Here is a 13912-nt window from a genome sequence, read left to right as displayed (position 1 = left end):
GTGACAGACTGAATGTTTGAAGACATATGTTTGCTTGATGCAAGTTGAGAAAAGCACAAGCCATATTCCCCTTTTACATGTGAAACAAATTTGTGAAATGCTTGAAATAATTTAAATTATAGAGCTAGAAATGTTATTATTACAATTAGGAACTTTGCACTCTTATCTGTAAAACTGTTTACTGTAGTTATTGATGTTAAAGCAGAACTCAGTATTGCATGGTGATTATTTGTCTTTTTTTCTCTTCATGAGAAAGTCAAGTTTATTCATGTTAATGTTAATGTTTCTGCTCTTGAGTCACAAATGTGATATGTGCACTGAAATCTATATAAAACAACATGAGTAGCTCTTGGCCACTTTATTTTTTCAAAAGTAGCTCCCGGTTAGAAAAAGGTTGGAGACCCCTGACCTAGATGATCTCATAAGGTGAGTAAATTATTCATTTCAGCTGCAAAACTGAAGTCAGGCATCAAGGAAATGAGAAATACAGAGGGAGGTTCATCACTCTTGATGTGCTCTAATGTGACCTTTAGGTCTGATAGTTGCTCAGGGGAAGGCCTTGTGTTCCTTCATCACTCTATTTTCCATGTGCAGTGCGGGAATAACATGTACAGTATTTAGAGCTCTGCATGAGTGAAATTCGGTGTGAGGCATGGACAGCTGCCGTCTCCAGAACCAAGCTCAATGCTAGGTGGTTTTCTAACAGAGGGCAAGTAAACATCATCATTACTTTTTATGTGTAAGTATATGCTACTACAGCCCTTTGGTGTACACAGGTGAAGTATTCAAGTTAGCATAGTTTCCTCCAAATACATAGCCAACAATGAATGTAACTCTTAGTCACCATCCGCAAATATATATACTTGTACAAAAAAAAACGAAACTGAGATAAAGCGATGTAAAAGGAGCAGTCCTGAGCAGCACTAGCATAAAGCATATTACAGAAACACACACTTCCAATCTGTAAGACAAAATTAAATAAGGTAAGTAGGGCAGACCATCTTAACAGATTGTTCTTTCATTTGCCCAGCTACTCTGTTGATTTAACACCAAGTTAATTCATAAAATATAGCCTTAATCCTGATGAGAGGAGTTGACAAAGGTTAATATAGTGTGAAAGCTCCCCAGAAGAGTGGGCGTAATTAGAGAGGCTGGCCCTGGTAGAGGATTTACAGTGGGGCAAAAAAGTATTTAGTCAGCCACCAATTGTGAAAGTTCTCCCACTTAAAAAGATGAGAGAGAGGCCTGTAATTTTCATCCGAGGTATACCTCAACTATGAGATACAAAATGAGAAAAAAAAAAAATCAGAAAATCAAATTGTCAGATTTTTAAAGAATTTATTTGCAAATGATGGTGGAAAATAAGTATTTGGTCAATAACAAAAGTTAATCTCAATACTTTATTATATACCCTTTGTTGGCAATGACAGAGGTCAAACGTTTTCTGTAAGTCTTCACAAGGTTTTCACACACTGTTGCTGGTATTTTGGCCCATTCCTCCATGCAGATCTCCTCTAGAGCAGTGATGTTTTGGGGCTGTCGCTGTGCAACACGGACTTTCAACTCCCTCCAAAGATTTTCTATGGGGTTGAGATCTGGAGACTGGCTAGGCCACTCCAGGACCTTGAAATGCTTCTTACGAAGCCACTCCTTCGTTGCCCGGGCGGTGTGTTTGGGATCATTGTCATGCTGAAAGACCCAGCCACGTTTCATCTTCAATGCCCTTGCTGATGGAAGGAGGTTGTCACTCAAAATCTCACGATACATGGCCCCATTCATTCTTTCCTTTACACGGATCAGTCGTCCTGTTCCCTTTGCAGAAAAACAGCCCCAAAGCATGATGTTTCCACCCCCATGTTTCACAGTAGGTATGGTGTTCTTTGGATGCAACTCAGCATTCTTTCTCCTCCAAACACGTCTAGTTGAGTTTTTACCAAAAAGTTCTATTTTGGTTTCATCTGACCATATGACATTCTCCCAATCCTCTTCTGGATCATCTATGCTCTCTAGCAAACTTCAGACGGGCCTGGACATGTACTGGCTTAAGCAGGGGGACACGTCTGGCACTGCAGGATTTGAGTCCCTGGCGGCGTAGTGTGTTACTGATGGTAGCCTTTGTTACTTTGGTCCCAGCTCTCTGCAGGTCATTGACTAGGTCCCCCCGTGTGGTTCTTGGATTTTTGCTCACCGTTCTTGTGATCATTTTGACCCCACGGGGTGAGATCTTGCGTGGAGCCCCAGATCGAGGGAGATTATCAGTGGTCTTGTATGTCTTCCATTTTCTAATAATTGCTCTCACAGTTGATTTCTTCACACCAAGCTGCTTACCTATTGCAGATTCAGTCTTCCCAGCCTGGTGCAGGTCTACAGTTTTGTTTCTGGTGTCCTTTGACAGCTCTTTGGTCTTGGCCATAGTGGAGTTTGGAGTGTGACTGTTTGAGGTTGTGGACAGGTGTCTTTTATACTGATAACGAGTTCAAACAGGTGCCATTAATACAGTTAACAAGTGGAGGACAGAGGAGGCTCTTAAAGAAGAAGTTACAGGTCTGTGAGAGCCAGAAATCTTGTTTGTTTGTAGGTGACCAAATACTTATTTTACCGAGGAATTTACCAATTAAAAATCGGACAATGTGATTTTCTGGATTTTTTCTTCTCATTTTGTCTCTCATAGTTGAGGTATACCTAGGATGAAAATTCCAGGCCTCTCTCATCTTTTTAAGTGGGAGAACTTGCACAATTGGTGGCTGACTAAATTTTTTGTTTTGCCCCACTGTATGTCATTATCTCCCACCGTGCTCCCTCAGTGTGGGTCGGAACAGCACAGTGCAGCAAATCCCTTCGCTGCTGCGTGAGGAACACTTACTGTACAGCAAAAACACAGAAGGTAGGGAAGAGACACTGACAAACAACACATGTAAACAACAATGTATCATTTGTATTGCTTGCTTACACCCACGCAAATGCCATTAAAATGTGACAGTGCATCAACAAACACTGTATTCACTCATATACACTCACACACATCCTAGGGAGAGTTCACGTTGTTCGAAAGGTTAATGGTTTTGAAAATGGCGACCGCATGCCGACGTATATCATCCCAAACCACGAGCCTCCAATGACGGTACTGGAGCTTAAAGAGGACCGCATGACTGTGCAGAGCTACAACGGTAAACAGGCTCGTTTTAACTGCAGAGCGTCCACTGTCTGGAGATGCTTTTTGAAGTCGAACTGCATACTGGTATTTACGGAATCCTCTCACAGGACCTTTTCCCTGAAGTTTGCAGTGCTTCCTGTTGCGTGCTGCTCTCCCTGTGGGCCCTCGCCTCTCTCCCTGAATATGATACATGGTGCTGTTCCCTCACTCTCTCTCATTAATAATGAAACAAACAGCAAGGGGAAAACACAGAGATATAACCTACAGCTTGGGTACTTGTCGCATTGTAACTGCGAGGAGGGAAACATATCTTACATTTGAAAGGTTATTTGGAGGACTGAGATGGCTATATTTTGACAATTGGTAACCTTTATTTATAGTGATGTCATGTTTCTGCTGAGAGAACTAGAAGGGTCCTTTTCTGTGAGATACTTGAGTTTTCTGCAAGAGCTTCTGTAGGGTGAGTTAGAGAACAGCATTGATTAAAGCAGATGGCATTTTCTTCTTGCTAATGGACACATATAGATACTTGCCCACATAAAACCCAGTTTGTCCCACAGAGCAAAATTGTGAATATTTGGGATAAAATGCGGTATGTACAAGGCATTTTATCAGACCTAACCTAACAGGCTACACACAATCTGTATTACAGCAGGCACATACAATAGGCCTATAGTACGTTTTTCACACCATCCATTAAGTGCTATTTCTTAATAAGGTCACATACATGCTCTATATATAACTCATCTGGAAAGAATATGAATAGATAGTGACAGTATAATAGCAAGATATAAAAATAATCAGCAGCGTGTACTAGTAATATTCATCTTTGCATTGGCATTGCCACAATGGAAATACCTTTACGATTGTTTTCAAAATGTGTAGGCTAATGGGAAATAACAAAACGGAAATGTTAATTAAAAAAGGAAGCAAACATCCCACTGAACAGTTCAGGTATTTATCTTTACATCCAAAGGTCATCTGGGAACAGTGAGAAAGTCAATGATGTCATCAGTCAGGAGTCAGATTTGACATGACAAACAATGAGTGGGTCTATGATAAAAAATGTCACGATGACCAAACAGGGAACAAGAGTGGGAGACAGTGAAAGACATGTTTCTAACGCAGGCCCAACACGGCCCACAGAGTGTTGGCATTCATGTTGAGATTTATGAAGCATATAGTTCAACGCTGACGGAGGAAGAAAATAAGTATTTGAGACAGATGCCATCCTATTGCCTCCTCCTGCTGCATTCCTCACACAAGAGGGAACATTCCTGCAGCATTGCATCATGGGGGAAAAGTCAAAGGCAGGCAATGTTCGAGACATGCTGATTTACTTTGAGATAGATCACGATGCTAGAGGAGGCACTCTACAAGTTGAATGTACAGTGGAATTATCATGTATTGAATACTAAAAAGAAACAGGTATGCAAAGACATTTGCATTGCCAGTTAGCCTGCATGGTCAAACTGTTTACTAAATGAGGAGACTTAAGTAACTTCATTAAAACAGGTTAAACCGCACAGACTTGACCTGGAGAAGAGAATAGTTGTAACTCGACATGTGCACCGTTACTGCCAAGTGTAACAGTTACTAAGTAAAAAGGCTAACGTTACCTGAAGAAAAGGGGTAATGTGATATATGTGATACCTGTGATGATGTTAAAATGCAAGATGTCTGCTTACAGAATATAGGTTGGCACAGAGTAAAGTATTGGTGTGGACATGTAGTTGAGAGTTTAATGGTTAAAGAAAAGGTGGTCATACAATACTCACATCAATTTAAGAACACAAATAAAAAGAAAATGTACCCTGGCAAGAGAAGAAACAGAAAAGTAACAGTCAACACAGTCGATAAACAACACCTTCCTATGAGTGTACTAAAAGTGTTGTATGAAAGTCAGGACGAACATCTGGGGATCTGACTCCTGAACTCTTTGCTAGTCGTGTCATCATCACCGATGACGGCCCTAAACTGCGTAAGGGAGGGAATGATTCAGCAGATTCGGCTCCTGTCCCCTGTGGCAGAGACTCTCCTGTTATAGTCCTGCTGTCAGTTGTCCTGGGTGCCCTTTAAGATGACTCAAAAACTCTATCCACTGCGGTCACAAACCCATCATTTCAGACTATTAGTCTCCCAAAACGTCATCCAAAGTGACAATTACTGTTAAGCCCCCTCAATCACACCGTTTCACAATGACTTTGTGAAATCTCTGACCATTTTGTTTATCATTTAATCAATAAGAGGCGATGGCAGTGCGACCCTTATTGACGCGTGTCACTGAGTGTTGCCTGATGCTGTGCGATCAACATTTTCCTCATCTCAAGCAGCTTTCTCCTTGAGCGGCTGATTCCGGGCTTCATATCTATTCAGATGGTGATGGAGGCCGTCCGGCTAATGCTTCATGAACGTCCATAGCATCAGTTGAGCCCACTCAGGGGACTTATGAGAAGCCTTGCCTCTGCCCTCCATACTCTATTCCAGGCTCAATTTCCTGACTTCTGGCTGCCTTCCAAGGAGGCAAATATTGTAGGGGGGGGGGGGGGGGGGCTTCATCCAGTCAGTTGGCAGACTGGCAAAAGCAGCCGGATACAGTTCATCCTTATTTATTATTCAGGACTCAGCATTAAAGCCAGGCAAGAGAGAGCCATTTGTTTCGGTCACAAACGAGAAACTTCCTCAGCCATTATTTATACTTAGTTTGGCAGAAAGGTATTTTTTCTTGTGAATGCAGTGATGCTGAGGTACATTCAGATGTGTTGTGTCATTGCTTTCATGTTTAGCTTGCATCAGGAGTTTCTCATATCTTTGTTGTTTTCTGTAGCTACTAAGTTATTGATAGTGACTTTTCAGGCATAAACCACAACTGAAATCACATTTCAAGATGGGCGAAGATATTCTCTTAGAGTTGTTCAATCAAATCCAAGGCACTAATCACAGCTGAGGAGTATAACTGCATTAACCATCCGACAGTCGGATGCACAGCAGACAGTCGGATGCACAGCAGACTGCAGATTTAACTGCATTGACTCAATATATTCAGAGTGGTCCGCCCATCTGGACTGATGGCATAATCTGTGTGCTCCTCTCAGAGGGCTGCCCTAATCTGGCATTTGGACAAAGCAACGACCTGTGCATGTGCCTGGCACACGGATTAGCATGACAGGCCGAGGTGACACTGGGGGGCGCGGAGGATTTAGGTGTCCACAAGTCGTGTCCAGGATCGCCCGATGGTAGTGTGGGGGCACTTGGGGACACCTTCCCAGCAAACGCAGGGGGGCTCTTATGCAAGGAACAAAGATACAACCCAGAACTGGCTGTTTTTGTGGAGACAGAGAAAAACTGGCATGCCTAACATTTAAGAATAAAACTTAAACAAACCAACTATGAGTTTGGATAATTCCTCTGCACCATGTTGACCCACACCCCCTCTTCTCTGCTGAGGATGTGCATGACTCAGAGTCAGTCTAAATCTGTCCACATACCTTTCATTGTTTTAAGAACAGTGACTGAGAGCCAGCATTGTTCCGGCTGAGCCAAATGATACATACTGACAGCCCTGAACACTAACAGTATGTGTGTGCGTAAACACACAGCTGTGATTGCTGTCTGCAAAGATGAAATGTAACATGGGACTGGGATAGCACCACTAACATCTAAACCTCACTGCAGAACAGCAACATAAGTGATAATAAAATGGATGAATAATTAACAAGTATAGCGGTAATCTTTTCACTTCTCCAAACAAAGTGTTATTTTGGAATGAACACTGTCAATTATAGAATTATTAAAAACTACAGCATAAAAAAGCATGGACATATCCAGTTATGAACCATACTGTGTTCTATTGAAGTTATAATATCAATGTTATAGTCCAGTAAGAAGAAACACTAGAGCAGCTAAAGAGAGACATCCTTTCATCTTATCTCCTGCCAACTGTAACCAAGGCCAAAATCTAATCCCAAAAATACAGCCATACTGTTCTCCTCCTTTCCCTCCCTTTCTACCCTGCTGATAAGACGCAGCCCAGAGCAGGAGGGGAGGCTCTCCTTTTCCTGGCTCTTACTCAACAATCAGACTCAAAGTGCACCTTTAATGCATGCTTTATGTTTATCCTCAGTGGGAAATAAGAGAGAAATCATCTCCAATAAGGAATGAGTTGCAGTCGGTGAGTGCAGCCTTCTCAATCGATACAAGCTGATTTTTTGTGTTGCCTCTAAATCTCACTCACCTTCCACAGCTATGTTCTTTCAATCATCACTTCCCCACACCTCAGACGGCGGGCCCTGATTCCCCAATCCTGCAATGAATTTAAAAAAGGCCTTCAATCGCCCGGCTGTCTCGCTCTGCACTTGGGTCAGCTCTCTAAATCCTGGCAGTTGACACCAAATCAATTACCGCATGGCGGGGGGGTAAGCAGAATGGGACGTCCACAAAGAACCCCAGAAACAAGGCTATATGAAGCATCCTCAATGGGTGCTGATAAGCAGTTTGCTCTTCCCTCTCACATCGTCTCTGTGCCAACAGTGCTGATTCATGTTTGCAAAGACGAGGCCCTAATCGCTTCACCTACCCTCATTTCTTCCTCTTGCATGTTCACAATATTCGCAAACAAAGCAGGGGTTGGGATGAACGACAAATTAAGGACAAAGGAAGAGAGTTAGATCATGTACGGACTACAGCCAGGCCTGTTCTGTTCTGTAGAAGCAATCCTTACTGAAGGGGAAAACAGCCATGATTCACCACCTATTGAGAACGGTAACAAAATATGTCCGGGAAGAAGAGGCGTGATCTGATCAAAACAAACATGAGGGATTTTTTATTTTCCTTTTTTGATACATGGTAATATATTATTTCTGAAAAAGTAACAACATCTATTTAAAAGTATGTAAATGGGATAATATTAAACTGATATAATGGTAGTTTATCAAGGAGCAGGGTACATTTGTGTTAGATTGACCTAAAAAAAAAACATTTGGTCAATACAATTTCAGAAAATGCACAATTCCTAGAGCCCAATCTGCCTTCAAATAAAAAAGATTACACTTAAAAGAAACAAATGAAAAGTCACAAATCCTTATATTTAGGAACCCTAAAACAGCAAGTATTGGGCATGTCAGGTTGATAGTCAAACTGAACACTAACAATTATACAAAAAAATTGTGAATTAATTTTCTTTTTCTGTGATCCAATGGTTTCATGATTACAAGCTATCTAAAAGAGAGCACTCAACCTAAGAGGTTTTTAAAGTCATGGCCATCTAAGTCTTGGGGTTTTTAGCAGATCTGTCACAGATCTTGGAAAAGCATTACCAATAGGAAACCTCCTGCTCATCTATTACTGTAATGACCCTGCCTCTACTTCCACACAGTGTGTTTTTATTAGACATATTGAGCTATTACTGATGTTTTAACCATGCGTCATTACCACCTCCTCATAGTTGAACGTTTCCTTTCAGAATGAAATTCAACGGCTGCATTTTAAGTAGCCCACACAGCTGGCAGCAGGAGGGAAAGTGCATGGCTCCTTAGTGGATGATAAGTAAAAATGTGTTGCTTTGTGGGAAAACGTCAGCTGTCAACACGTCGGCTTTTTCTCTCTGACAGTGTAGACAACCCTCTCTAAAGCATCTTTTATGGGGGCTTGACAATGATGTACGACCACAAAATGATTAGTAACATGCTTTGTCGTGTTTCATTAAATCAACATGCGTACAAATGATTTCACAACATTCATTTGATGAGATTTCACCTTAAACCATTTACTATAGTGTACGTAAGTTAAACGTTTATTTAGAGCTAAAATGAAAGATCAATGAAAGATCTTTTAAGTATTTTTTTTAATAAGCTAACTTAAAAATACATTGGTTCTAGCGTATCTAATGCAAATAGTTGCTGGTCTCCTAGGATAGAATTCGAATAGGTTTTTTAAATATCTTGTTTTAAAATGCCAGCAAGGACTTTAAGGAATTGTGATAAGCCCTTTTCTACATTTTTCTATATAGAAAATATGAATATTTGTGAAAATAATGAATAGCTATACAGTAGTTAGGAGGATTGAAAAAAGACTAAATATAGCCATATTTTAATGAATAATTGTATTGTTTGAATGATTTACTGTAACATACCAGGATTTAATGTATCTAGATATCCTTAAATGCATCAGGAATGCCAAGAGAAAACCATGTGAACTGGAGTTTAGGTTTTAAAAAGCCAATAACCAAAATTGCTATTTTATTTTACTCTATATTAAATATAAATATGCATAACAGACATTTTATAAACAAAAAGTGTTATTGAAATCTAAATGCATTTATTGCATGTGGAGTTGAGGTGCAGAAATGTAGCTTTTGATGCACTTCATTTTGCAAAACCAAATTCATATTTAAAAAAACATTATTGAAATCAAATGAAATAAGAACATTTATAAAAAAATGAAAGAATGAAGGTATAACTAGGATGTTAAACTGAACATCTCCTTATAAGCTGGGAACTTACGTTAAGGTCAACTCTTTTAAAATGACCATAATTATATTTTTCAAAAATAAAGTTAGCAAGAATCAGTGACCTGTCAGAATTGGATGACATAATCAAAGTAATCAGGCATTAGCTTTAAATATGATCACAAACACAACAGCCTATTGTTAAACACCGATATCTGTTTGACATTTCGATATGAGTGCAGAATTAGCTAGTACCCACACGCATTAAACCGTCTAGTGGGACGAGGGGGAGAACAGAGGCAAATGAGTAGCGTCCTGTAGACAGAGGTGAGTGCACCCGGTCTGGAGGAGCTGTGAGGCTGTCACCCTGACTGATGAGGCGGTATGGAGCTGAAGGTCAGCCCCTGAATGCATGATGGAATAACAACCAAGACAGGAAGTGTACAGGTCCAGCCTCCTGACATCTCTCTCTCTCTCTCGCCACCGGTAACTCTGCAAGTTTGCTGCTGATGAATGAGAGGCGAGGAGACAGTGGCCATTTTGACTGCTAGGCCAGGTCTCATCTCTGTTTGGGACTGCAGGGGTGTGTGCTGAAGCGGATTGTTATGGATACTTCTACCCTGGTTTCAACCTTCTGGAACTTTCCCCTGCTGAATGTACGGTCAAAGTTCAACTCGTGAGCAGTCAAATAAAAGTGCACTAAATACACAGTAGCAAGATCTCCTTTGTAGATATTTGGGGGGGGAAATGTGAACTATGTGTACATAACAACATGTTGAACCAGTTTAAAATATCTTTACTAAGAGGGTGAGATAACCATTACAGCCTTCCCCACACACCCTTACAGGAGAGCAAGACAAACCATTCCTATACATTTAACTTTTTACAGAAAGGGGCACTTTGATGGCAGGTTCAGGGAGAATAGGCAGGTACACTATGTCCCGCACAGAGCTGCACCCCCTTGGAAGGGATTGTGTAGCAGCCGGGGCAAAAGAAAGTCCTCCACAGTGGGACTTATCTGGGGAAGTAAAGAGCAGCTCTGCAAATATCAATAGCTCTGCTTCAGTCAAGGGAACATGCTGAATCGACACTTTTCTGTCTCCAGGAGAACATAGTTCAATATTAAACTGCTTACTGTTGATGCAAAATGACAATGCTAAACCCTAAATGCCAGAATATGTGGGCACAGATTTTAATTACCAAAGAAATATTTTCTCTCAAACTACTTGCTAGCTTAGCTGCCGGTTAACAAAAGGAGCATAACGCGATCTGAGCCGTCCTTTCATTCCTGTTGTCTTTTCATACTGATTGGTGTAATTACTAAGCCTTTTAGTGCTGTTCTCCTCACTACTTTGAGGCAGAACCGATCATTTTAAACCCACAGACTCATGTGTAATTCTGTTAATACCTTCCATAGCTGTGTTTTGGCAGAAAAGGCACTGATGTAATAGCTCAGCACACAGGGTCAGAAGACACTCATGAATGCGACAATACTCTGGTGAACCCCAACACTTAGGCCTAAACCCAACAATGGAGCGCCATAATGCTGTGACAGCAAACATGGTTAAACAGAGAAAGGAGCAGTGACGCAGGTGTGTGTATGTGGTAAAGAGCAGGTGGATGATATATATAATCACAGGCAATTTATTTGATCCCTGTCTGACATTGCTGTTGCAGAAACTCCCAATTACTGTGATTCTTTGATATGGAAATGCAGCTGTCTTCTTTTATCAGAGAGACTGACATATGAACTAATACTGCCTATTAGGAATACATGTTGACAAATCTTTTAAGTAAAGTAAAAAATGTGACTTTCTTTGCCAAGAAACAAAACAATATACCACATTTACCAGCTTGTTTAAGAGGCTGTCTGCAGTATATTCTCCTCGGTTTCTATCAACAGAAAATTCTGCTTTCGGGACTTGTTTATGTGCAGCTCATAAAACACACTAACACATTATTCAAGCCTGTCCTGTGAGTCAACTAGGGAGAAAACACCAGGCTCTTTATCAAAAGTCAAGATTCTTAATTGAGTACAAAGTGAGGGAATTCTATGTTCTTTATTACTAATGTTTGTTTTATATAAATGCATTGCAGTTGATAATAATATACTTGTTTACCCATCCACCAGAAGAGGCTTCATTAGAACACTTTGTAGTACAAGTGTTATGCATCATTTCGCAAGTGATTTTCAATGTAATATATACTCTTTCTTCTCAGTAAATCGAGAACTTTGCATAAGAGCATCAGTAAGTGAGACAGGGTGATGAGTGCATATATAGAGTGTTAAACCCACATTAGAAATTCACTAGAAAAATAACCAGATAGGGGTTTCTCAATGCAACTTGGTCACAAAATATGTGTTAATTAATGTTTAAGAACTACTAATGATGGTACAGCACTAAAAAACAATACCACTTTGTGTGTGCAAGATGTCGCATTTAGTTGAGTGCTTTACAATTTTGCCTCCTAAAAGCTTTTAGTTAACAAAAATTACCTCCCTGGAGGAATATTAACTTTCACTCAATGTGAAAAAGTGCTGCAGTTGGCATAAATTAAACTGTTCGTTAAACAAGGCGATCAAGCCTTCAATACGTCCTCTGCTGTGTCAGGCATGTTTCCACACTCTGAGCTTGATTTCAAGAATCTCAGCAAATCCATTAGGAGCTCACCCCTAAAGTGATGATTGTGCCTTCAAATGGTGAGTCCTGGGCCGGAGCAGCAGCTGATTTAACAGGTTTTGCTTTTAACTACAATTGATCCAGTTTCAGGTGGGGTCTACAATCAACAAACATAACCCAATCAAATGCAACAAAGCTATAAAATATAACACGTAATGAAATAACAACTATTTTGATCAGTCAATTCCCCATTTCTGTCATTTCTCAAGTTTCAGCTTCCCAGTTATGAGGTGTTTTTTCTGCTTTACTTTGTGTTATTAGTGAGTTAAATATATTTCGGTATGACATAAAGCAACTCTCCTCAAGCATAAAGAAACTGACATGTGCATTTTATTTTACTATTTTCTGTTATTTTCTACACATGAAGATTAATCAGTTGATTTAAAAAAGAAAGAAAGTAATTATCAGTAGCAGCCCTAAAATCCTATTAACTTTTTTTAATTACTTTTTTATCATATATAGTATATTGGTTGTTATTTCTTATTTTTTGTGCTTTATTATTATTATTCATTCATTCAGTCATTTTTGTCATTATGCATTAATTATTCATGCTTTTATTGTTGCTATTAGACTATGACTGATTATACGGTTCTACAATGAATATGGACTATAAACCCATAAGAAAATCACTTCAACAAAACATACCAATAATGACAATGCCATCTGAAGGCAAAAGAAAATCAATAAGTGTAAATCAGTGTGCATTGTCATACTGTAACATTGTTATCTAACAAAAGCATCATCAACAACAACAAAGGGATATGTGCTGGTTAATAACATCAGGGACACAGGCTAACGTTAGCAGATGTGTGGCAGTTTATGAAGTGATCAGGCTAACCAGCCACACTGATCGGCTAGCTATCTCCAGAGCTATGCATAAAAAATGACTTGACTGCAGAGCTGACACAGCGTGTGAATCGAAGATAACTTACCTTGGGCTTATACAGCCACTTTCGAAAGCGGTTCATCGTTCCCTCGCCACCTTCCTTTGTCACCCTCCTCTCCTCTCCTGTACCTGAGTGTCTGACACTATCGGCAGCTGGTTGCTAAGCTAGCTTCGCGCTGCTGGGTTCCAAAACGTTAAATGTAAAAAAACACAGTCACGGTAAGTTGTCCTGAATGTTACAACGCGGCTCTGAACGCGTACAAAGGAGATATTATAAAGCAACGACTTATTTCCATCTTCCCTGAATCCCGAGGTTGGCTGCCTGTCTCCCCCGCCCGGCCACTTTCCAAGTCTTGACGATACAGACGGAGCTCCGGCGGCTCTGAGCCTCTAACGTTACTGGATGACAGTCACGTTGACAACATTCACCTCCCACTTTCCCAGGAACTGATGCCTTCAAGGGCCGATCCCAAACCCCGAGCTCCCATACGCTCCTGGTCCTGTACAAATAAAGACCATGTAAGAATTGCAGTGGAACTTTTTTTATTTTCTAAATTCCCCCATCCAGTTTCTTTATAAAAGGAAATCTTTGACTTTAGTAATGATTCGTTTCAGTTACCAAAATAATGTTTATAAAGAACATAAAGGCGGACCACAAGCTAGCAAACTCAATTTCTTGCTTTAAATCTCTTCCTTTGTTTTTTTAAGATCCACATAAATATGTTATTATTATTATAATAATGATA

At 40.2% G+C, this 13912-nt stretch overlaps 1 protein-coding gene across 3 annotated transcripts in view; it reads right to left on the bottom strand.

The window, feature by feature from the left end:
* The window catches only part of zfyve28 (zinc finger, FYVE domain containing 28), a 28005-nt gene extending 14431 nt beyond the window's left edge, over window positions 1–13574 (bottom strand). For all 3 annotated transcript variants that reach the window (XM_079693021.1, XM_079693022.1, XM_079693023.1), the window contains exon 1: window positions 13213–13574. In XM_079693021.1, coding sequence (XP_079549147.1) covers window positions 13213–13248 — 36 coding nt within the window. In that variant the 5' untranslated portion in view covers window positions 13249–13574. The remainder of the gene's footprint in view (window positions 1–13212) is intronic.
* Window positions 13575–13912: the final 338 nt, after the last annotated feature.

This window comes from Notothenia rossii, assembly GCF_949606895.1.
Source record: "Notothenia rossii genome assembly, chromosome: 7".
Taxonomy (NCBI): Eukaryota; Metazoa; Chordata; class Actinopteri; order Perciformes; family Nototheniidae; genus Notothenia; species Notothenia rossii.
The sequence above is the reverse complement of the archived record's forward strand: the minus strand, read 5'-3'. Positions and strand labels throughout refer to the sequence as shown.